This window comes from Phasianus colchicus, chromosome 12 (assembly GCF_987193195.1).
Source record: "Phasianus colchicus chromosome 12, bPhaCol1.hap1.1, whole genome shotgun sequence".
Lineage (NCBI taxonomy): Eukaryota > Metazoa > Chordata > Aves > Galliformes > Phasianidae > Phasianus > Phasianus colchicus.
This window is the reverse complement of record NC_143447.1, coordinates 18,610,749-18,634,302: the sequence shown is the minus strand read 5'-3', so window position 1 is coordinate 18,634,302 and position 23,554 is coordinate 18,610,749. Positions and strand designations below refer to the sequence as shown.

The 23,554-nt window shown below is 41.9% G+C and overlaps 1 protein-coding gene across 6 annotated transcripts in view; it reads left to right on the top strand.

The window, feature by feature from the left end:
* Nucleotides 1-23,554, top strand: part of MEGF11 (multiple EGF like domains 11) — a 273,539-nt gene that overhangs the window by 225,133 nt on the left and 24,852 nt on the right. For all 6 annotated transcript variants that reach the window (XR_016470490.1, XM_090149151.1, XM_090149152.1 and 3 more), the window contains 7 exons: nt 11,281-11,427; nt 13,986-14,120; nt 17,315-17,443; nt 19,708-19,836; nt 20,544-20,672; nt 23,044-23,172; nt 23,314-23,547. Coding sequence is in view for 5 of the 6 variants with exons in the window: in XM_090149151.1 (XP_090005277.1) it covers nt 11,281-11,427; nt 13,986-14,120; nt 17,315-17,443; nt 19,708-19,836; nt 20,544-20,672; nt 23,044-23,172; nt 23,314-23,547 (1,032 nt within the window). In the remaining variant the exon portion in view is untranslated. The remainder of the gene's footprint in view (nt 1-11,280; nt 11,428-13,985; nt 14,121-17,314; nt 17,444-19,707; nt 19,837-20,543; nt 20,673-23,043; nt 23,173-23,313; nt 23,548-23,554) is intronic.

Below are 23,554 nucleotides of genomic sequence, written 5' to 3'. Positions count from 1 at the left end.
GCATTTGAGACCAGGTTGGAGCTGAGATGTTGACAGGACCATGTAAGGTGTGCACTGGAAATGCTGATAGACAGACAGAGCCAACATGTGTTTTGTCAATTCTGCATTCAATGTTTTTTCCACTTGGCTTAGCACGAGACACAAGGATAAATTCTGCTCGTGCTACTTTGAAAGTATGTAATTTCAGAAACTCTTCAGCTAGATAATTATATTTTCATATTAAGGAGTGTGGCATTGGTAAAAGATTAATCTTATTTCTAGTTGTTGTGAACTGGCCCATGATGTGTTTTTGCAGTATATTTTATAAATATGATGTGATAAATAATTCAGGCTTAAATTTGTGCTTTCGGAGTTTGGTGCTAATTAGGCATGGCCTGAAAAAGATCAGAAAAGTTCAGCATCATGGAACATCTGAAGGTTTTCCTACCCACTCACACCAGACAGAGAATTCACATGGCTTTCTGATCCTAATAGCCACAAAACTTCATCTGAAACAGCATATTCTGTATGTTCATCCCACATGTGGGACTCCCTGCCTTGATGTCAGTGTTCTGCGTGTAGATCAAGGAGAAGATTGAGCCCATTTTCTTTAAAGTAGTTTTCAAGATGTTACTGGTATAAACCTTGGGAGACTGATAGATGGTTGGAGCATGGAGGAAGGCTGGAAAAAGAAGAAAAAAAAGGAATAAAAAGAGTAACATACAATATAAATTAATAGCAGTCTACCACCCTTGTCTGCTGTTACGACTGCCACTCATCCAGAGTCTATTATTCAGGCATTGCTTTCCCATTCTTCTGTGTTTTAACAGCCCAGAAAAGCTAGTTTGGGGAGCAAAGAATACCTGGCAGAGTGGAAGATGATGAAGAGATTGCCATGTCCCATCCAGGATGTTACAAAGCTGTGCAGATCAGCTCAGCACCAAAATAAGCACACTGGCAGTAAGCTGATTAGACGTGCATGTGGATTTGCCATTCAGTTCAGTGGGGAATTAATTGCACATGCACATCTGAAGGCAGAAGTTAGACTCTGAGATGGATCAGACCTGAAGCTGGTTGCATCCTGTCAGTACGGCTGAAAACACCCAGGCAGGCACACAGGCACACTGTGACACAGAGAGCCTTGTAGATAGCATGGGAAGTATAGCACCTGTACTAACAGCACCAAAACCACACACATGGGAAGACACTCTTGTGTGGTGCAAGTGAAGTGAAACTTGTTCAAGTGTTGGCCAAATTCAGATCTGCAGCTGCTGGTACAGTGCAGAGCTGACTTTTACTGCCCATGAAGAGGATGTCAAATGCAAATAAAAATAAGGCTGTAGCCTTGCAGTGAGGGAGATTTCCAGCTTTCACATGCTTAACATAGTGAATATAAATACTTCCCTTGAAATCAAAAGAAGATTTGTACATGTCTATCACTAGGTTAAAGAGGAGAAGTGTAGCCCCCAGCAGGATCAAGTCTTGACTGATGAGAGTGATTGCTCTCTAAAGATTAATAAGGGTCTCTGCACTCCAGATCTGCCATGCATTTTAGATAGATACTCCTTTTGTGCTTGCAGCTGTATGTGTGCACACATACCTTAAAGCTACCAGTCATTTGCAGGAGAGGTGCTATTTTGTGTACATTCAGGTTAAAATGAAGATGCTTGAAAGCGGAGTGCTTCAGTGCTAATTGCATTTGGTTAATGAGAGATCTCTCACACTCTGAATCCTCGGAGAGAGTGCAAGTGCAGGAAAGCTGCATGGCAGAGCATTTCCTGGGAGTCCTTTGGAAGCAAACAGGTAGCAGAGAGGCAGGCGTGAGTCTGGTCACAATACTTTCCAGAGTGCTCAGTAGCAGCAGTGGGGTTGTAAATCTCAACCAGGCTCCTCTTACTTAAACAACTGGTGGCTGCCAGTTGCTTGATCATAGGATCATAGAATCACAGCATGGTTGGGTTGGAAGGGACCCCTCACCCCCCAGCTCAGGCTGCCCAGGGCCCATCCATGGCCTCAGGCACCACAGGGATGGGGCACCCACAGCTCTGGGCAGCAGTGCCAGCACCTCACCACCTCTGAGTGAAGACTTTCCCATAACATCTGATCTGATCCTTACCACAAATGGCATTCTGATGGATTCCAAAACCAATTCACACTGTGTAGCCTTGTGCTGGTTCATGCAGTACCACCTCCCATGACTCAATCCATCAGACATCACAGAAGGGAAAGCCTCAGACCTGGCTAATGCTCACAGCAAGCTCATTTCTTCCCTGAAACAAGTCGATGTGCTTCAAGTTAATTGTGGCAGCATGTGTTTTGTTAACCTTTGAGATATTACAGTGGGATTAAGTCGGAAGCAGTCTGCAGGGGGATATGTTCTGCTCCCGTAAATGTTGGGGTCACTTAAAATCCTGTTTATCTCAATTCCTTTAATCTGTGATGCTGTCTTATCTGAGCCTGGGTTGTGTCTTTCCTGTTTCGTATCGCTGTCTGGTTTCTATAGAGAGCTGTCATCCTGATGCTATCTCAGTTATCCCACTGAACTGCTGAGCTGATGCTTTTCTGATCACCCAACACCTGAGTTTATTCAGGAGGGGTCAGCATCCCCAGAATGCACGGGGAAACGTGGTGGTGGTGTAGATGTGGGATGGAAGGTAAAGGAGCGTGCATCCCATTGTAGATTATAAAGGAACTCCTCATTGATTTCCCTTAATTAATCGGGATGGTATGAACATTAAATGTGGTGGCAGAGGAAGATCCATTGTGTTATCATGTGGGTATTTTCCCCTTCAGGCTTCCTTCTTGTCTCCTAAGAGCAGCTGCAACGTACACAAAAGGGGAATATATCTTTTGCTGTCCTTTACATCTTCAATAACCTCCATACTTTGCCAACATAAACCCTAATTGTCTGTTATCGTGTCCAGGAGCACTGCACAGTGGCTGTGGTAGGCTCAGGTTGTAGGGATTTGCACCTGCGATTGTATGAGGGGGCTTATGGGGTCAGGAACGTCAGCTGGTCACAGATAAGGGGAGCTCTGAGGAATGAGCCTCTGCATTTGCAGGCTGCAAGTGACATCTGTGCTGTCACTCAAACACAGAAACATGTTTCTTCCCTCCTGTGGACGCATTAATTCAGTAAAACTGATAAGGCTTTACTCAAGGGAAGGCCTTTTTGAATTTTAAAGAAACAGTGACCACTTTGACGGTGAGCTCTAAGGTATTTTTAACTTCACTTTTTCTGAGTTCTCTGCATGAAGGTGATCTTTCAAGACCAAAAAAAAAAAAAACTTTCTATGTAGCTTCCCATAAAATACATTTTGTTTATATTAATATGACTTTTCCAGCAGTATTTAGTTTACGGTTTTAAAGCTGGATCCTGTCCCCAGCTGAACTAGTGTGAAGCCAAAATAATTCCATTGCCATTAATAGATCTACTCCAAGCACACACTCCTATAATTGGTAGCTGAGTTTTCTGCACGCCTTTAAAACCAGAGAAAATCGAGGACTGATTTTGATGTTCCTACAGGTTCACAGCAGAGCAGGTCTGCAGTGTGTTCCAATCCGTAATGCTGTGGGTTGGTTCTGTTGTGCTTTTCAGTCGTGCTCTCTCATGCTCCCTTGGTTTGTAATACCAAGCCTAAAATACCAGAATGGAGCAATAGTAATTTCCTATTAAACATGCATTTTCTAGATGTCTAATCCCATTATCTAAACCATATTTTGCACTTATCACTTTTGGCAGTCTTATCCCAGATTTTTAAATTAATAATTTATTTCTATGATTATTCTGTATCCTTACATTAGCTTTAAACAGGCAGAAAAAGCTAGAAATGTTAAGAGTCAGTCTAAAATGATGCAGTTTAGTCTCTCTTCTGGCAGCTTAGTCTCTCCTCTGGCCTCAGCCTTTGAAAAGTGAAAATCTTTTCCATATGAAAAGGTGTGCTTATTCTCTGGGTTCGACAAGTGTCCTTTAGCCTATGAATGTAACATAAGCTTATTAGAAATTAGCTTTAATTTTTCATTGACTTAATTTCAAGTGAGTTGATAAGATTTTAATGTCAGGCTGTGCTTAAAAATTCTCTCTTTGACAGGAGCCTTTAAGTATGGCTCCTGCTGATAGAGGGCTAATTTTCAAAAATATGAATTATGAAGTTCTATCAAAGACATCATTGATGCCCTGACATAAATTATGTCAGTGCCTTCCTTGGCAGACATCTAGGAGGCTCCAGATTCTTGTCTAAGGGGGGTTTGGTTGTGTTTGTCCTGCGCCAGTTTTAGTACATATTTCACCTTCCATGAAATCAGTTGGATTTTTGCCACTCATTCAGTGGGAGTTGGATCAGACCCTTGCACTATAATTAGAACCTGCAGCAGGCCTACTGCTAAACATAAGCGTGCATGCAAATGATAGCGGCATTAGTCTTAGAAATACAGAAGAGATGCAAGTTCGTTTAGCTTTGTGTTTATTTTTGGTTTTATTTTCACTTATGAAAGGACAGCTTTTAAATTTATAGGAAAAGATAGAGCTTGGGCGGCATCCTCGGTTGAACTAATTTAACAGGTTCTGAAAAATGAAGTTTGATGCTAGAGATATTCGGCTGTTTTCCATGCTAATATGGAGGCATTCTATATATAAGCTTGAGTGTGTACAATACATTCACCTATAAATAAATGTGGGCGAGAAGCAGAGAAAAAATTATTTGTGAGTATTTCAGCAGACTAAATACTGGATGCTGGCATGCAGTCTGCGAAGGAAGAAAAAGGAGAGATCATTGAATAAACAGCCAAGAAGCTGAAATGCTGTGTACATATGCTCCTGGTGAAAAGTGTTTGCAGTGATAAAAGTGAATTTCTTCCTTCTCCTACACAAGGGAGAAAAAGTAGATTTTCATGCAATGATGTTAAGCACAGAAGCCTTGCCCAAGTCCAGTTGTACAACAGCTCTTGCTAAGCTGTGTTCCTACCTCACGGCCTGGGGACTGAACCTTTACAAGGCAGGAAATACATTTTCTTCCCAGATTCCTCCCTCCTGATTGCCTGCTCTTGGCCTGCTCGCATCTTCCCCAGGTTCCTGCTCCTCCCTGGCCTGACATCATGTCCAGAGTTTGAGAAGCAAGAATTAGGAAGGACGTGTGCTAGAGGTGAAGGCAACCAGGGTGGGGGTTGCCTCCTGTCAGTGCTTTTCCTCCAGTATCCCTTCTTTTCCTGGCAGCTCTTCTTCCTGCAGCAGTGCACCCAGGAGAGTATCTTCAGCAAAGGGAACTGGATGATCCTTAATTTTAGCAAACATTTTGACTTACTCCATTTCTTATGAGGTAGGTTCTTGCCTCAAAAGCTTTTATTGCATAAATTCCCTGAGTTAGGTGATTCATATCTGGAGTTTTCTCTAGATAATTAAAAACAGGGGTAGGATTAGTGCTCCACAGAGGTGCATTAGACTGCAAGTATATTACTTTCAGAAAAACACTTACATTAATGGGTGCATAAATCGCCTATGCAATGATGAGAAAAGAGACAATTCGGAATATTTCACCGGCTGCAGCGAACGGCTTATTCTTCATTATTTAGGGCCAGATCGTGGAGCTTTCATTTAGGCTGATGGGTGTCCCACACAGGAACTGCCCCACTGAAGCCCACTGGTGAGCAATGCTTAGCATGGCTGAAAGGTTTCCGCTGCACAGGTCTGGAGGAACTTCTACAGTCAGAAGAGTATTTTGGAAACACCACAGAAGTTCGTAGATAATGCGGCTGCTGTTACTGCTGTTGAATAGTTTTGCTATAAAAAAAAACAAAAATAGCTTATTTGCTGACTGGATGAGCAGCCATCAATTCTTAATGTTGCCATTTAATTTTATGGGAGATCCCTTTATGTTTTCTTCTATCTGCTGCCCTCCCCAAACCGATTTTCTAGTTCTTCGTCATCCTTAAAAGCTGAGTTATCAAGAATTGTGCTGCAAGGTTTGCCTCAGGTAGGAATAAACATTATAATGCAAAAGATGATAGAAGAGCATCAAGGATTCTTTATGAACTCGTGTTCGGATGCTATCATAACACCTTCTTAACAACTGATCCAGAGCTAATAAGACAGCTTTATTCTTATGTTCTTATCGAATTTTCTTTTACCTTTTATAGACTGAAGTAGCAAAGTATTAACTTAGGAAAGCATGCTGATCTAATCTCAAACACAACGCTGATTTAAATAGAATTTATAGATGAAATATAAATGTAACAGCAATGAGAGTACTGTGGAAAGAAAAGAGAATGAGGTTAAACAAAAGGGGAACATATAAATACAGAAATCACTATCAGAAATAAATGTACAAATCAGGAGACCAAAGCAAGACTTCCAGGGGATCTCAGTGTGGCACAGCCACCAAATGATGTCTGCAGAAGGGACAGACCTTTGTGATGGACAGAGGAGGGACTGCATGAGGGAGCAGCCCATTCTGGAGATCCCATTCAGGATACATTCCCGTACCCATTTCAGCACCATCAGGTGCTTGCTGCCGTGCTTCCAGCCTCACTAAAATAGCCTTGCCATCATTATCACCTCTCTAATTGCCAAGCTATTTTCTGCTATTGAAGCAGTGTTGCTGCAGGGTTGTGCCCCTAATTGCTGTGTCGACCACCAGTAAGTTTGGCATTCCCAATCAAACCCAGTGTGACAAACCAAATTTCAGGCCTCCGCATCATTGCCAAAATCCAGTGCCTGTTTGTGCATAAAATCCACTCTATCCAGAGCTATTCAAATGCCAGAGATAAGAGATTATTATGACTTCATGTCATGTTGAAAGACAGGTGGAGGAGAGCACAGTGTTTGTGTTGGATTCAAATGTCTGCTGAGATCATTTCTGTCATGCTAATTGATGCTGCATCTGTCTTTAGATTGCGATTATTGGGGAAGAAAGAAAAAAAAAAAGCTGAAGATCTTATTCAGAGAAGTAATTACAGTTGTACACTGGTAGATAGAAAGTACTTGGGGGGATGGGACCAACATTCTGTAATTTATCACATTCCTCCATCCCTGAAAAACGCTGTGATGCTGGGCAGTGCAGCAGTCCTGCTGCAGGAACTGCTGCCGTGGGGATTGCTGTGGTCAAATGTGGGGCACGGGTTTTCATTTATTCCTTCCAATTTTGTTCTTCTATTGTGTTTGGAGCATTAGTTTCCAACTATCCAGAGACGAGGCAGACAAACAATAGCAGGCTTTATTAATAGCCAGGGAGGTAATCCCCAAGCCTGAGAGCAATTGCACACATAAGCTGGAGGGGGAAGAAAGGGAATTCTGCTCTGTCTGCCTTTCCAAAAATTCACCTTCCGAAGTCCTTCAGTGTGATATAGTTACAGGCAGTACTAAATCTGCATTACTTTGACAAACTTTCATTGAAGCCATTGAGGATTATTAATGGAAGCAGTATACTAAGTCTCTCTTCAGCAGATGCCGTATATCCCAGTGGTGTGGCTGTGGGCTTTTTTATTTTTCCTTTTTCTTGTTCTCGTTCTTCTTCGTGGTGGTTGTGTGGATGCTAGCTGAAGTTTTCACAGGTATGTTTTAATACAGAGCACCAGTGAGGGTGCTATCTTCCTCTTCGTATTTCAGGTGGAATATTAGGAAAATTTATTCTCAGAGTGGTCAGGCATTGGAACAGGGAAAGTGGTGGATTCACTGTCCCTTGGAGTTGTCCAGGAACCATGGAGATGTGGCACTGAGGGACATGGTGGGTGGGCAGGGTGGGGATGGGTTGGGGTTGGACTTGGGGATCTCAGAGGTCTTTTCCAGCCTCATTGATTCTGTGATTCTGTGATCACTGCACAAGCCCCCTGTGGTACCCATCCCTGCACCAAAGATATTCCCAATCCGAGGCAGCAGTGGTTTGGCCACTGGGTAATAAATTATCCTGAAATAGCTTTAGGCACAGACGGTATGGAACTGCTCTCCCATGTGGTTATCCCTTAAAAGAGTGCAGTTGTGATTGCTGTGGTGGGTGAAGGTTGTGTTTTTCACAGCATACACAAGAGCAATTCAGGCACTTAGTACAATTTTCTTGCCCATTGTGTGCAAAGTAAGAAGGTGTGGGGAGGTGGGAGTAAATTCTGTGTGTAGAGCAGTTGAAAGGATAGACCTGGAAATCCTGCTTGAGAGTGTCTGCAGTACCCCAAGTCCACGCAGGGATGGGGGGATCGTGGCTGCTGTTTCCAGGTGGGATTCAAAGCCTCAGCAGATCCAGCTCTTGCCTTGGCCCTGGCTTACTGCATGGTGCCCATTGCCCCCACGTAGGGGGGATAACTATAATTTTTACGTAAGCTAAATGATTTTCACTTACATTTCACTCCCAAAACATTGTTTAAGAAGGTCTTGGAAGCGTAATTTCATGCTAGTATCTGCAATTGTGAGCCACAGCCTCAGGCGGTGAGAGAATTTCTTGGTATCTAGGCAATAGAGTTTATGTATAGAACTGCTTCCTGCAGCTTTGGGGGCTTATTCTTCTGCTAGTTGTCTTTCTAATCTCTACATCATGCTTTTGAAACAAGGAATTTGTTCATAAGTTAGGAATCTGCAGATGAAACGTGAGATAAAGATGAGATGTGTCAACTTCAGCATTTTTTATATTTCTGGAAATTGAAAACTAATTGCTTATCAGAAATGTTCATCAGCAAGTTCCCAAGCAAAGGTGAAAGTTTTATGTTCAGAAAGCTTGCTGCTTCGCTGCCTCCGATTGTGCAGTAGTTCGGGAGGAACAGACCCCTCCTTCATCTGCTGCCAAGTCTGGGAATTGTAAAATTAAGGGGCTTTTTTTTTTAGCACAGTTCCGTAAGACACGCATGTCCAGATGCAATTTTAACTTCTCATTTACATTTGCAATTCAGTGCGTGTAGGAGCCTCCAAAAATGAAGTCTTCCATGAGAATTAACTTGGAGTAATATAAAGTAATAAAATTGATTGCGGCCCCTTCTCAGTTGTCTTCTGAAAATTATTAAACAAATACGTTCTGTAATGGGTATCAGCATCTTCTAGAAGGTTTCCTTTCCCCTCCCTTTACATTTTGTTACAACAATCAGCTCCACAATGACTCATTGCCTTCGTTAGGAGCGGGAAGACATCCCTCATTATTCATTACTAAAGGAAGGACTTTGCTGCTGCAAGGAACAGCCACGGCATCCTAATTCTGCTACCTTACCAGAGAAAGGAGTCAATGTCATTCTTCCCCAAACTTTGCTGAAAGAGACAGGAAATAATGCTGTTTAATTGTCTCCATTTATAAATAGCTCATTCACAATAAGAGAGCTGCATTTTTAATACTGCAGTCAGGAGGAAAAGAGACACATTTTCCCACTTTGTGTCTGAATTTCATTACTGGGAGCTTGCGATCAGCCTTTAGAAGGTATGAATGATCATAGACACAGATGTACAAGTATGACATGCATTTATTTATTTACAATTTACCGTATTAATTTTTAATTGCAGAGCACTGCAGATGTGTTACATAGGTACACACACAGCATTTACTGATCACATAATGCAGGGATTTCCTAGGGAGTAGGGAGGGCTGTACTAAAGCTGCTGGTTTTCTTGGTTTTACCAATACAAATGTTCTTTCTCTCTTTTTGCTCTCCCTTTCTTCAGTTATCTTTTCTTAAATATTAAGTGATTGACCTTGTATTATGTTTTTACTGTCTTTTAATGCGGTTTTTATTAAGCTTTATAACAGACTGTGCTTCTTTATAAATAAAACTATGACCATGTATTACTAGAAACCCCATTTCCAACTGTACTTTTGCCAGACTTGGTTAGATTTTCTAGGAAGGGACATTATAATTGTGTGATTAATCTTCAGAAAGGAGAAATTTTGGCTCTGCAGTATTTCTTACTGTATTAACTCCAGAGATTTATAAAACCAACTTGAAACTGCACTGTAAGTGTGTTTATAATGACTTTTAGCTGATTTAATAATCCTCAAAGTTTGGTGACTGTACAGATCGCAGCTTCACAAATGCAGTCCATTACCTGTAGCATCCAGATGAAGTTATCAGAGGTGTAGGAAATGACTTGGGATTGTGTTTCTCCTTAGCCATGCACTAATCCAGCCTGCGGCTGGGGCTCTCGGGGTCCTTGCCTGCATTTATCCCATTATGCAGCGGGGACATGTGCATGGATGATAAAGAACATCTTCGTGTTGCAAGTCGAGCCAGGGCATGTGTATGCCATCAAATCTTGGTGGAGCAGTTGTAAAGCACCCGGTGTGCTAATGTTGTTAGGAAAATTTTCAAGCCAGTCTGTGATTCATTTTTTCTGTCGTTATCAGTAACTCAGTGTGCTGCTGCTAATGCCACTCCCTGCAGCTGCACTGCTTAATGTCTCTTTTAGCTCACGATCCTGCAGAATTTTTTCGATCCAAGGAGCCCTTGATCATGCAAATAGCGCTGCTAATTGCAGGTTTTGGTGATGCCTTATCCCAGAGGAGTAAGAGTCTCTTGAACAAGTGGCAGTGCGCTGGATCAAATCCTGAGCTTGCCTCCATGTGACAAGCCACGGCGTGGGGCTGTTTTTAAAAGTCACCAGTTTAAACAAAAACCAGCTGAAAGGATGCCAAGAGCCTTATGTTAAGCTTTCTGGCTGTTTGCTTCCTTCAGTGTTTCCAAGCTTTGCTTTTCATAATGATAAATATCAAACAACAACCCTGGGAGTCACTGGGAGCTAGATTGGCAGGTCTCAGCCTCCATTTAACATGCAGATGATCAGTCTATGGCACATATGGCCGCTTGCTAGATCAGAGCTCGGTTCATTAACACAGAACTCGGAGAGCTCTGGGTGGATGTGGAGTAAGTGCATAATAACCCTGAGCACTGTGCCATGAGCCAGGAAGTGAGCAATGTGCAGCACAGAACTAAATTTGCACATGTTCAAGAAACCAAATACTAGACTTTTTTTTTTTTTTTTCAGAACCCTGAATTTTTCTTCCAGTTCACAACAGTTAAGTAATCAGATTTCAATCAACTGCATATTTCCAGGCCAATTATTTGAGATTCTTTGTGACTTTAAAGCAGTTCCTGACCTTCATCTCTCAGACGACATGCAGAGCTTCCTTAAACGATGCTAAGGATTGCATAGGAGCTCACTGACACCTACAGAACTCACCTCTTTGGCATTTTCTTACTTTTCACTTTATGAAGTAGATAAAAGAATAGCGATTTCTTTTTCCAGACTCCCTTGTTTGCTCTGTGATGTACTGTGAGGTGTCAATCCACCCGAACGTTTCTTTGAGCTGTGTGAAACCTAATGAGTGCCATTGTGTTCTTCAGGCATCCACTGTGACAATATGTGCACCCAGGGCCGCTGGGGACCGAACTGCTCCATCTCCTGTAGCTGTGAGAATGGTGGATCCTGCTCTCCAGAGGACGGCACCTGTGACTGTGCACCTGGCTACAGAGGACCCCTGTGCCAAAGAAGTAAGATTTCCCAAGGATGTACTGACAGAAGCAAAGCAGATAGAAATGTTATCTATGGCACCAGACAAAGCCATGGGTTTCTGAGTGGCATGAGCTGAGGACTTAGCCCAGAAATGCTTTTTGGCCAAGAAGACAAGGCTCTGCTGGGTAGAGTGTTGCCTTCTGTTTCTTATGGCCTTCTACAGTACCTAGAGGACACATGTGGCCTAAAAGTATCACAGAACCATAGAACTGTAGAATCATTAAGGTTGGAAAAGACCAGTAAGATCAGCCGGTGCAGCCCATCACCACCATCACTATGCCCACTAAGCCTTGTCCTTCAAAAAGGAGTGACAACTTTGCGTGACAAACTTGGCAAGATGTGGGTAGAATCAAGTTTCTAGATATGTCACTAGATCTGTAGGATACCTGCTAAGCAGAGTCAGCTACAGCCCATCACATAATGACAAGTAGATGAGTGTTGGCTATCAAAATAACAAGGCAATGTTTTCTTGCATGCCAGAAAAAGAAACACGGCAGCCAGAAATATCTCTCGTCTGATGCTCTGCTGCTACATATTAAAATGTGTCAAGGAGATAAAAATCCTCTCATTTACTTTACCTGGAAAGCTGTATTTGCCCCTGAGGGACCCGTATTCACTGATCCAAACTGATGCAACCTTCTTCCTATGTAAACAAGAAATGGGTCTCTGTCCTTTTTCCATCAGCCCTTGTTCTTCCCGTAAGACATGCTCCGTGCCCACTTCGTATATCCCTCCTGATTTCACTGGGTACACTTGACACTAGCACACACTCATCTCTAAAAATAATTTGTAGCTGACAGTTTTTATTTAAAGCCATTATAACAATGACCTCTAGCACTGCTGTAGTTAATAGCCTATAAGCATTTCCATTATAAACCCCAATTTCCAGGTGCTTCAGCATGTCTGTATAACTGTAAAACCTCTCTCTAAGGCTGAAATGTGGTGCTCAGAGCTTCTGGGAATTGGGGAAGAAATTGTTTTACAAATTTGAAACCCTAAGAGTGCAAAACGTCCAGAAGTTAATAGTTTCTGGCCTTTCTGAGATGAAAAAAAAAACCTGCTTAGTTTTATCAGCTCATGGCATACAGGCTACAAGAGGCAAACCACGTCCCCAGCTTGAAACTCCCATAATCAGGCTGCTCTCTGAAGACATTTGCTGAAAACCTAATGGGCAGAAATTCTCCATCCCTCTGGGTTGACAACAGAGAGTTTCTCTGGATGCTTGTGCTCTCTGTGTTGCCGAAATGCCCCTCTGTGGATGCACAGCCAGAGAATTCAGCCAGCTTTTCTGCAGGATTCAAGTTCAAGACTACCTGCATCTCAGCTAAGTTTGCTTTCAGAATCATTCCCATTTCCCTCTTGAGAAGTGATTTAGAAGCAGAATTTAGTACATGGCAGCACTGTAGACAATACCCCTCCGGGTAGTTCTGTCTGTGCAATCAGCATTGCAGGAGACACCAGGATGGTTTATCGGTCTTAGGCCTGCAGAAATGTCTCCAGGAATGATCCAGGTTGTTTTATAGCAAGTGCATCATCAACAAACCTGTCAGCTGAGTTCCAGCTGGAAATGTGCAGCGGTGTAAGAACCTGACACCTGCTGTGAGCATACGGACCGAGAGGGAAATTCTCATTTGGTGAAAAAATAGAGCGGACGTGATACAGTAACCACTGAGACAGAGCTACGTGATGGAGAATCACAGGGGTAAAAAACACATGAAGTTATTTGTACTGCTAATGAAACTTCATGGAGGTTTTTGTTCTGTAGCAGTGAACGTTTGGACGGTGGATGGTTTTTTCAGTCTGCATGTGCTGACATGGAAGAGTACGTGGTTATAGGAGACATTGGGCCCCAGCCTTGGTGCTGTCTTATGGACAGCTTCCACAATAATTTCAATCCAAGTTCTAAGCACATAGTTCATGACAAGTTTGCTCAGCTAACCAGTGTGATTACGGATGCAAATTAGGTGCTCTTGTATGCTGTTCCCATAATTACCATTTTAGATTCTGTTCATCACTGACAGATGCTCCTGCAATGGCATGTATAAACTGAATGTCCTACACAAGCACAGGTCTTGCACCTAATATGTTTAGAAATGAGCAATAGCTTTTCACCTAGTTACTTAGAAGAAAGAATATTGAGATTTTCCAAATACTCCTTTGATTTCTTAGCTTAATTTCCTGAGGAAATGGTAAGGTGGATTTCCATGCTTTGTGTATGTGTGACTGTTTCTCTTCCTGCCTATCTTAAAAGCTTTGGAAGATGTTTCCAGGTATTAACCATGTCTACCAATGGGATATGGGGCATCAGATGTCTTATGCTGCCATGTGCTGTGAACATCATTAGCTGGAGATGGCCTGGGAGACTCAACGTGAGATAATCCAACAGGCTTCCTGATTTATGCTGTTCATGGAACTTTGTGTTTTTAGAAATGAAGAAATGTTATTCACTTGAGATCAAGACAGAGAGAATTCTAAAGCTCTCAGCAGAGAGAAACCTTCTGAAAACCTGAGATAGCCTGTTTTGTTTTATCTTCAGTTTGCCCCCCTGGCTTCTATGGACACCACTGCAGCCAGCCCTGCCCTCAGTGCGTGCACAGCAGTGGTCCCTGTCACCACGTGTCCGGGCACTGCGACTGCTTGCCAGGATTCTTCGGCGCCCTCTGCAACCAAGGTATGGAGCCTGGGACCCCACACCCACCTTTCCTAAGTCTCTGTGTCTGTGACTCTGTAGCAAGACTGATCACAATGCGTCTGCCTTTTTTCCCTAGTTTCAGCAGTTCAGATCACAAGAAATTCTTTATTTCAGAGGCAAAATGCAAATAGGTACTTAGTCACCCTTTTGTAAATCTGATGTGATCCTGCTTTCATAAATAAAACAGGTCTGCCGCTCCGTGTTGAGATGAATATGGAATGAGACACCTGCTGTAAATACATCAGCCATCCAATGGTTTCATTTTCCTTTCTGCTAAGCCCGTCACAGCCTAAATGTTGATGACACTTCCACATGCTCTTTCAGCAGGAGCTCTGTTCCTTGAGGTGGAGGCCAACTCAGATTCACCAACCCAAAGACCGAGTTAATGCCTCAGCAATGTTAACAACACTTAGAGTGTGACTGTGGGAACAGCTGAAATCACACACACCCAAACACAGGAGTAAGGAGACAGAAGCATCAAGGGGCAGTAGAAAAGACCTCATGTTCACAGGTTAAGAGTACCCTCTGCTCTCTGTGTGTCCATCACTGCACTTTTTGCCTTTAGAAGTCAGTCCACTTCTACCCAAAAGCTCCATTTTCAGTCTTATCCTAAAGCTGCTTCCAAAATCCTTACAGTGTTCTGCAGAGCCTGAGTTGCTCCATACCTCTGGGGGTATTTTCTGCCTGCAGATTTAAAAGAGATAATTCCTAATGGCCGCTGCCCTTGTGAAGTCACCATCCCTGTAAAAATTGAACTGACACTTTCTAATGACCTGCTTTTGGGGAAGTTAGAAGTTGCAGACAGTACTTAGGCAAAGTCATTAAACAGATTAAATGTAACCATGTTTTCTTTTCCCTATGCCGTATAGTCAACTAAACATTATACCAATTAATTTATTAAAATGAACATATTTCAGTGAATTTGTCCATTTTATATGAAAAGTTAACCAGATTTCAAAGCGTAAGCAGGGCTAATTATCCTCTTAAGAAAATTCTATTTTATTTTTGCTCAGATGTTCAGCACTTCTGGTTTTACTTTGAAATGTTGATCTACCCGGCAAATTAATTTTAAAATATTCATGTCCTAATTAAAATCAATTTGTGTTGCAGTTTGTCATAATGAATTAGCATGTAACTTTATTTTGTCGAAAGAAAAATGCTAATTAATGTTTTCCATTAGAAAAACGTGAAACAAAGATTTCACTTCTGAATTTCCATCCCCTTGCGCTGTCCCTTTTCTGGCAGCAGGGATGTGACTCCAGCAGCAGCAGCACGTGCGTGCACGGAGCTTTGTAACCTCTGAAATGGCACAGGGTAACATGGTTGTACTACGGATTCAGAGCAGCACACAACTAAGCAGCTGTTTTATGAATATATTTCCCAATCATGTAGCAAGATGGATTGATAACAACGTTATCGCTGCTAGAACAATGTTATCGCTGCTAGAGCACAGCTGACATCCTACGGGGAATTGCAGTCCCACTTCAGAGCTTTTATTGCTAATTAACATCTCTGGCTGTGTCATACAATCAGATTGGTCCTGAGGAAGCAGTATTGGTCCTTACTTTACAGCTTAGTTTAAAATGTTTGAAGCATTTTGAGAAGTGCTTGTATTTGGGTCTCACAACTTGACAAGGGAGTCAATGTGCCAGTCCACAGCTGGGTTACTTAGCCTAATGAGAGCAGCCCCTGGGGCAGGGTAGGCTTTGTAATCCCTCTGTGTTGCCACCCTGGAGGGCTTCATGCTATTTCGTAGGACAAGGGCTGCTCACGTGGTAGGAACCCCTCTGCTGGCTCTCGCTGTGCCAGGCTGAAGCATTTCTTTATCAAGCGTGACCTGTTGGCTTTGTCAGCGTCAGTGTTTGGATCACAAACCTTTTCCTGATTCATTAACATTCTGCACTGCAGTGTAAATCAGCTCCTATTTTAAGTAAGTCTTTTGAGAACTATTTTTCGTATGTATAAAAAATCCAGGCTTCCTATAAGTGATGTTATCTATCTCCATCTTAAAGATGCAATAAAAATATTGCATTGAACTGCTCAGTATAGAGCACTGGAAGTGAATAATTGTGTAGTACATATGAATACCTGACAGATCTTTTTAGTTTCTTCTCTTTCTGTGATATGAGGCCTTTTCTTTCCTTCTTTCTCTTTGTGTCCGTGTATTGTTCATTGTGTCTTTATATTGTGTTTAGTTTTATCTCTTTTCAGGTAGAGAACTGTTCTGTTTAGCACATCATTCGAAAGCCAACTTTATCCATTCCTACAGATAAGTCTGCAGCTAGACCACGCACTGCTGTTTTCTGCACCACTCCTAGGTTTCTGTCATAGTCAGAGTGGAAGGTGGCCTATTGTATAAAAGCAAACGAGTCACAGCTCAGGATTTCAATCTGCAGCTGATTTGCAGTCAGGGTGGATTGAGGTCACCTGCAGAGACTGCATATGAGCAAGAGAGAGGGACTGAAGTGGTAAACTGGTTGCATAATTCAGGGAGTGCCTTAATCACTTTTTTGACATTGCTGTTATTTGTAAGGATAGCAGTCCAGTTCCATTTGTTACACTCTGCAGAGATGGACGGTGTGTTTTATCTCGTTTTGAAAATACATCTGTTTTTGTCAGGGAACACAGCCAATGAGAGCAGTGAAATTAAACATTTCATTCAATGCTGGGCAGAGCTTTCCATCAACTTTAATGGTAAAGATTTCCAATAATTTGGTGGGAGGCTGAAGATATACCTGTCTGTTAGTTTTATGTCACTGTGCGTAGGCTGCGACACGACGATTCTGGAAGAAAAGCAGAGTTTCTTTTCTTCCAACTTCAGCAATTAGCTGTGGGGACCGACAGCTTTGTTCTCCTCTTCCTCTCCCAATACCTGCTCCTTTCAGCGTCCTTCAATAATGATCATCTTCTGACTGTGTTAGGTTCATTTTCCGGCAGGCAAATGGATTGCAAGATGCCTTTTTCACATTGCTCTTATGCCTGGGAAATAAGCAAATGCAGTGGATGTGAATGCTTTCTTCTGCCTTCTCCTTATTTCCATAAAAAAATTTGCCCTCTTGTCTTCAGCAAATAAAAATGTCATAATTACTTTTCTCTCTAATTGCTAAATGTTGAATTCTGTGACTTCCTAATACTCATTATGAAGCCTTCATTAAACTCTTCTGTATTCCCAGTGTGTCCCAGTGGAAAATATGGGATGAACTGTGCTGAGCTCTGCCAGTGCACTGAGAACGGGACGTGCAATCCCATCGATGGATCGTGCCAGTGTTTTCCAGGCTGGATAGGGAAGGACTGCTCTCAGAGTAAGCAAAGTGTTAACTCTCCATCTCTGCTCTGAATAACATGTTTTCCTGTTTAGTGTTTTCGGAAAGTTAAAGGCAGTTTCTAGGGAAATCCCTGAAGTATTACAGCAGCCAGTGCCTTATTCTCTTTATAGCTTATTTCTTTTAATTAATCTAAGTTAGCTTTGGCTTGAATTAGTTTATATGCATTTGGAATTTGCAGAAGCAGTTACTGGCTTCTATTACAGGAAAGAGAGGTCACAAGCTCTTATCAGAAAAGAAAGCTCCACGCTCCCTTTTAATTTCTAGCTGGATTCCCTTTTATTTATTTTTTGAAATCATTTTCTTTCAGTTATTAGATTAGAAATTATTAACCAGTAAATGTTTTCATGTATCAAGCCCACAGAATTGAGAAATTAGGCAACTGAAATGTTTCTATTAAGTATAATTTAATTGTAAAAGTGGATGGAGGTGGGATGGAGGGTTTTCTTCTCAAAAATTGCCCAGGTGGAAGATTGGCATTTGTTGGTCCCAAAGTGTCATTTCCTGAGAGCATCCCTTAATTGAAGATAGATCACAGAGGGAAGCAATATCCTATCATTCAGAAATGTTACTTCATATTCAGGATACAACTAGCATATTAGACAGCATTCCAGAGTAAAATATATTAAACTTCAAGTGATAAAGTGGGATTTGGATAAAAACAGACGGCTGTAATTTTACTTTTATTGTGTGTCTTCCACAAGCAGAATATTGCTGTCACTCAAAAGAAAAGGAAAAAAAAAAAAAGAGAAAAAAAAAAAAAGACAGAAAGCTGCACAGATTCCTCATTATGTTTAGCCATGTAATTGAGAAATGACTGTTAGTTTCTGTTAACCTTGAGAAAGGATGAGATTTTCCCTTAGGGAGGCAGGCCAGTTGAGTAGCAATGACTGCCAGTTGAGAGTCAGGAGGACGCAGGGATGGCTGCTTGGTGTTCTGGACAGGCAGAGCAGGAGCCTGGCTCTTTTCTCAGTTACCTTCCTGTAAAGAAAGGGTAAACCTCCTGGCGCAGAGCTGGCCTCACACCCGGCTCCTGGGGTCCTGGCCTGCAGCTCCGCAGCCTGGCAATGGGCTGTGAGCGATCCCCCCTCGCAGCAGCTAACCTGGGATGACCGAGAGATGGAGCCACAAAGGAGATAATTTTAGCTCTGGCTCCAGAGCCAGTTCTGGAGACACACACAGACCCGCGGCTCTAACTTACAAAGCCTTTTCAAAAGTATTTCTGGTTGCTTATAGCACGAACACTTCAGGCCAAATCCTGCTCAGCCGTACATTGTGTGAGTGCAGCAACCTTTTGTTTGATTTACGTCATGGCAGGTTTTTTGCTATTCATTCTGGCTTTGGCTGTGTGTGTCCAGTGCCAGAAACTTGCATTTATCATCAGAATTGCAGCCAATGGCATGCGTGGAAATAGGCACCGTTTCTCTACTTTCAGGTTTCCTGGGAACCATGCCTTATTAATTCATGCCTTTAATAGGCAGCAATGGAAAGTGCTTTTTAAAGCAAAAATATAGTTGTTATATTGAAGGGTTATCATCATTTTGGATCTTTTAGTCTGGCACTAATGACTGTAACTTACTGCATTCAGTTTTGGAGGGAGGCTTACAATAACTTTTGAAAATGTATTAATATTGCACTTGTAGAAATTTATAACAGACCTGGAGGTTTTAATTTAATATTGGCCCCATCAACAAAAGCAATCTGATTTTTTGTGGATGGGAATTCATACTGAAAGAAGTTTTCTCTACATCTTTACATAATTTGAGCAGTGCTCTGCGCTTCAAATGAATGTGGTAATTTTAGCAGTTGATTGCATAGCAGAAGTAAACCACGAATAGCTGCGCTTTATTATGCAAGAATTTCTGAATATCAAAAAGAAAATTAAATTACCTCCATATCTTATAAACCCTGTCTGAATTGTCTTCAGAAATAGTGCCAGTGAGGCAGGGAGCACTGCTGGAGCACTCAGCCCCATTGCAGGGTTACTCTGTGCTCACAGAGCAGACCTACATGGAGAAGAGATGCAGGGTTGGCAGTGTGGGTGAGGTTGTAGGTTTGCAGTCTGGGTTTGCAGAGCAGTTGTTGGCATGGGAGAACTGGTCATGGTGAGGGAATAGCTGCAGTGATGCCAAGTACCACGATGCGACGTTCTGCCTTTGCTGCTGTCCTGCAGGCTCTCCTTACTATTGTTCCCCCAGCACTAAAGCCATATCACTGCTGATAAATGTTTCTTATTTTCATAGCTTGCCCCCCGGGTTTTTGGGGCATGGATTGCTTTCATTCATGCAACTGCCACAACGGAGCAATATGCAGCCCTTATGATGGAGAATGCAGATGTACTCATGGTTGGACTGGGCTCTACTGCACACAGCGTAAGCCTTTCAGATGTGCATTTTTGTCAAGGAATCTGTCAAAGTGTGTGCTGCTACCTCGTGTCTCTTCCAAGAATTGCACTCTTGCTGCTATACCACCTGCTTCATGCTAGTGGATAACTTTGTGTCACTCCAAGGAAAGTGTCCTGAAGCTTCTCAAGGTTTTTTATGCCCTTGGCATGCTAAAAAATGAGGGTCTGACCATTTAGGTTATTGATTCGTTGTCAGAATCTGTACAGTCCTTTTCCCTGTTTCATAAAGCCCTAAAATACATTGTCTGCTTTAGGAAAATGTTTGAGATTTCTGATCTCACCAGCACAAAATTATCAGCTCTGCACAAAAGAGGAAATCACATTCTGGTGAGCCTTCTGAGAGGGCTCTTCCACTTGCAAGTAACAACTGATCTCTGTCCTCTTACAGAGTTTCTTTCCAGCTGTCTTCTTTCACTCCTTGAAAATGTAGTTTGTGTAGATGCGTGAAGTTTTTATTCTTCTTAAAAGGCAGTTCTGGATAGGATAGGAGAAATGCTACTGCGAGAAAATTGGCTGCCATGGTAGCTCTGCATTTAGATCATCAAATACATGTTATTAGATATACAGAAGCTGAAAATCCATAGATTTATAGGCTCATTTATTTCATGCTGTTAACACATTCGCGTTTGTGTTTCAGTTCATTTCTTCATCTTTCCTTACTCTTCTTCCTGAAAGGTTGCCCAGCTGCTTTCTATGGAAAAAACTGTGCCAATGTCTGTCAGTGTCAGAACGGAGCAGACTGTGACCACGTCACTGGGCAGTGCACGTGCAGGACTGGATTCACAGGCAAACAGTGTGAGCAAAGTAAGTAGCAGCATGACTTCATTTTCCCATTTCTTGTGGGGAAGAGTTCAGAATCCTTTGCAAAAATGGGCTGTGGACTGAGGTGTGCATGTCTGTCAGCCTCAACTCAGGCACCTTGCATCATCTGTAGGGAAAGGAAGGCATCTCTGAAAAGCCAGTCGGTCTGTTTTAGGGCAGTGAAGTATGGTGAATCCACTGCAGATTGGGCCTTTCCTTTCCCAGCATGAAGTTAGGTGGGATCAAAGCCTGTCTCGCAGCCAGCACTGAGTGGAGGCAGCCTTCCCAAATCACTTTACTTGTACCTTATTGATAGGAGCCCCAAACTGCATCATGTCTTACTAACACCATTGAGCACAACAGCATTAGGTTTCCCCAGGCATGAAGGAAGACAGAAGAGTTCAGAGTCATTCCACTCTCTGACTTCCAAGGAATGTTGAGTTTTCCCTGACAAAGTTGTTACACTGTAGATGTTGACCAAATAAAGATTCATCTGTACATTGAAAACAGATCAAGGAAACAAAAGCTGCTTGTCATTTTTGGAAGGATTGCAGTTAACTTGAGTAGTGAGCAAGTGTTTAACAATGAACTTCAATTACCTTGCAGGAGTACTTGCATATCTTACAGTAATTGTTGTCAGCGTCTCGCTGGCATATTTAGCACACTGTGCCAAATGGCTTCTTTTAAGGACAAAGATTTAGGGCCGTGGAAACTCTATATGCTGCAGTTGAAAAATTACTTGTTTGTCCAGTATAGTAAATCAAAAGAAAATTTTCATGCACTTACTTGGATTCTAAATACAGGATGAAATCTATCTCACCTTACCAGGGCATTAATTCCACAGATATATTTTTTTCTTCTTTTTTTGGCAGTAGGTAATGCAATTAAACATTCCTGCTAACTTTGCAAGTCAAAGGCCTACCTCAGAGCTTCCCTGCAGCTTACTGCACAGATCTTTATGAGTGCATTAGGACATATAACTCAATTCATGAACATCTTTTCCATTTGCACATACTTAACATTCATCCAAGTGTGTGTCTCAGGATCAAATCTGCATGCTCGTGGGGATTACGGACAGCACTGCTGTAATTCTGCAAGCAGCCAACTTACTGTGAATTCGTGTGCACCTTTACCCATGAATAAATAGGGAAGTATGAAGTTTCGTAGTAGAACTGAATCACAGCAGAAGGTTTTATGCAAGAAACAACATTGCTAATTCGACCTTTCCACAAAGCTTGAGATTTTATTTTCTCTCCAAACTACTAATGCATTCAGTTATTTGCTTTTCTACTATTTAGAAGTATTAAGTATAATATCTCTGTATTAAGACTCCTTCCTTCTCAGAATCCCTGGATGGGCAGTTGCACCATGCTGCAGATGAAATGCCAAAGTGGAAACATCATTTCTGTGGTGCAGTCCAAAAGTTTAGGCTATACTCATTAGAAAGATGCAAGCTAATGTTCATCACTTCATATTAATGTTTGGTAACTGGAATTTGCTTACAGACTGGCACTGGGAAGATATTGTCACCCTGTGCAAGATGCACCCTGTGCAAATGCAGTGACACTCAAGAAACCACATGTTCTCCCAAATCATAGCAAATATGCATGCATTCCGTAATGCCTTCCCTACAGAAATAACAAGGATATGACAGAAGTTGTTTCTTTCAATTTGTTATTGAATGTTGCCTCGAGAAATTTAGTAAGCTGTCTACAGAGTTATCATAATAGCCCATCATAGTAATTGTATGAATAAATTTCTCAGTCGGACATTCAATCATTTTGTCTCTGATAGAGATACAGAAACAGGATAGAAATTCCTTCCATGTTAGGAATCCTAATGCAGAAACAGCAAATCGAATCATTCAGATGCTCAGTTCTGTAAGTCCATCTCCAATGTGATGTTAGTCTTCTAGCACTAGTGGGGATAAATATGAAAGTATGCAGAATTTGTTTGGTAAAAGTCTGCTGTGTTCATGTGAAAGTACATTAAAACTTATATTTGGAGTCCCCTCAGGAAAAGAATGTGCATATGCTATGCTCTTTCAAGATATTTTCTATAGCTTCTGAGATCATGCCCTGTTAAATTCCATACACTTGCAATATATATCAAGGCTTTTCAAGTGTGCATGTGTTGTTGGTTTCATCCTTGAGAAGTCTTGTGTGGCTTTTCCTAAAGGAAAGTTGCAGCTTAATACGTTATACCACAAATTGTACACTACATACATTTGTCTCTTGCTTCAAGTAGCAATGCAGCCTTGGGGAGTTATCCTAGTGAGACAAGGGTGATTTTCTGCTGAATTTCCATGGCGAGGATCTCACCTTCTTCCTCCAGAAAGTCAGGATTCTTTCCAATCTTTTCTTTGGCTTCCCAGAGTGCTCACCAGGAACATTTGGTTATGGTTGCAAACAACTCTGTGAGTGCATGAATAATGCTACATGTGACCATGTCACAGGTACTTGCTACTGCAGTCCGGGCTTCAAAGGAATCAGATGTGATCAAGGTACAGTGAAATTCTATCTGTAAAATCTCTCTCTCCCTCTGTCCCTCCTTGTTTTGTTTTTGTTACCAATGATGTACTTAAAAATCTCAGAAATGAATTGCGCGATTCAATTTACAGTGTGTTATGAATTACTTTCAACAGCGGCTCTTATGATGGAAGAATTAAACCCCTATACTAAAATTAGTCCAGCTCTTGGATCAGAGAGGCACTCAGTGGGAGCAATCATTGGAATTATTATTCTCCTTCTAATTATTATGGTCTTGCTGGCACTGTTTGTGTGGTATCGACGGAAACAGAAGGAGAAGGGCCATGACATGCCAAGTGTATCTTACACTCCAGCCATGAGGATGACTAATACAGATTACTCACTTTCTGGTAAGGG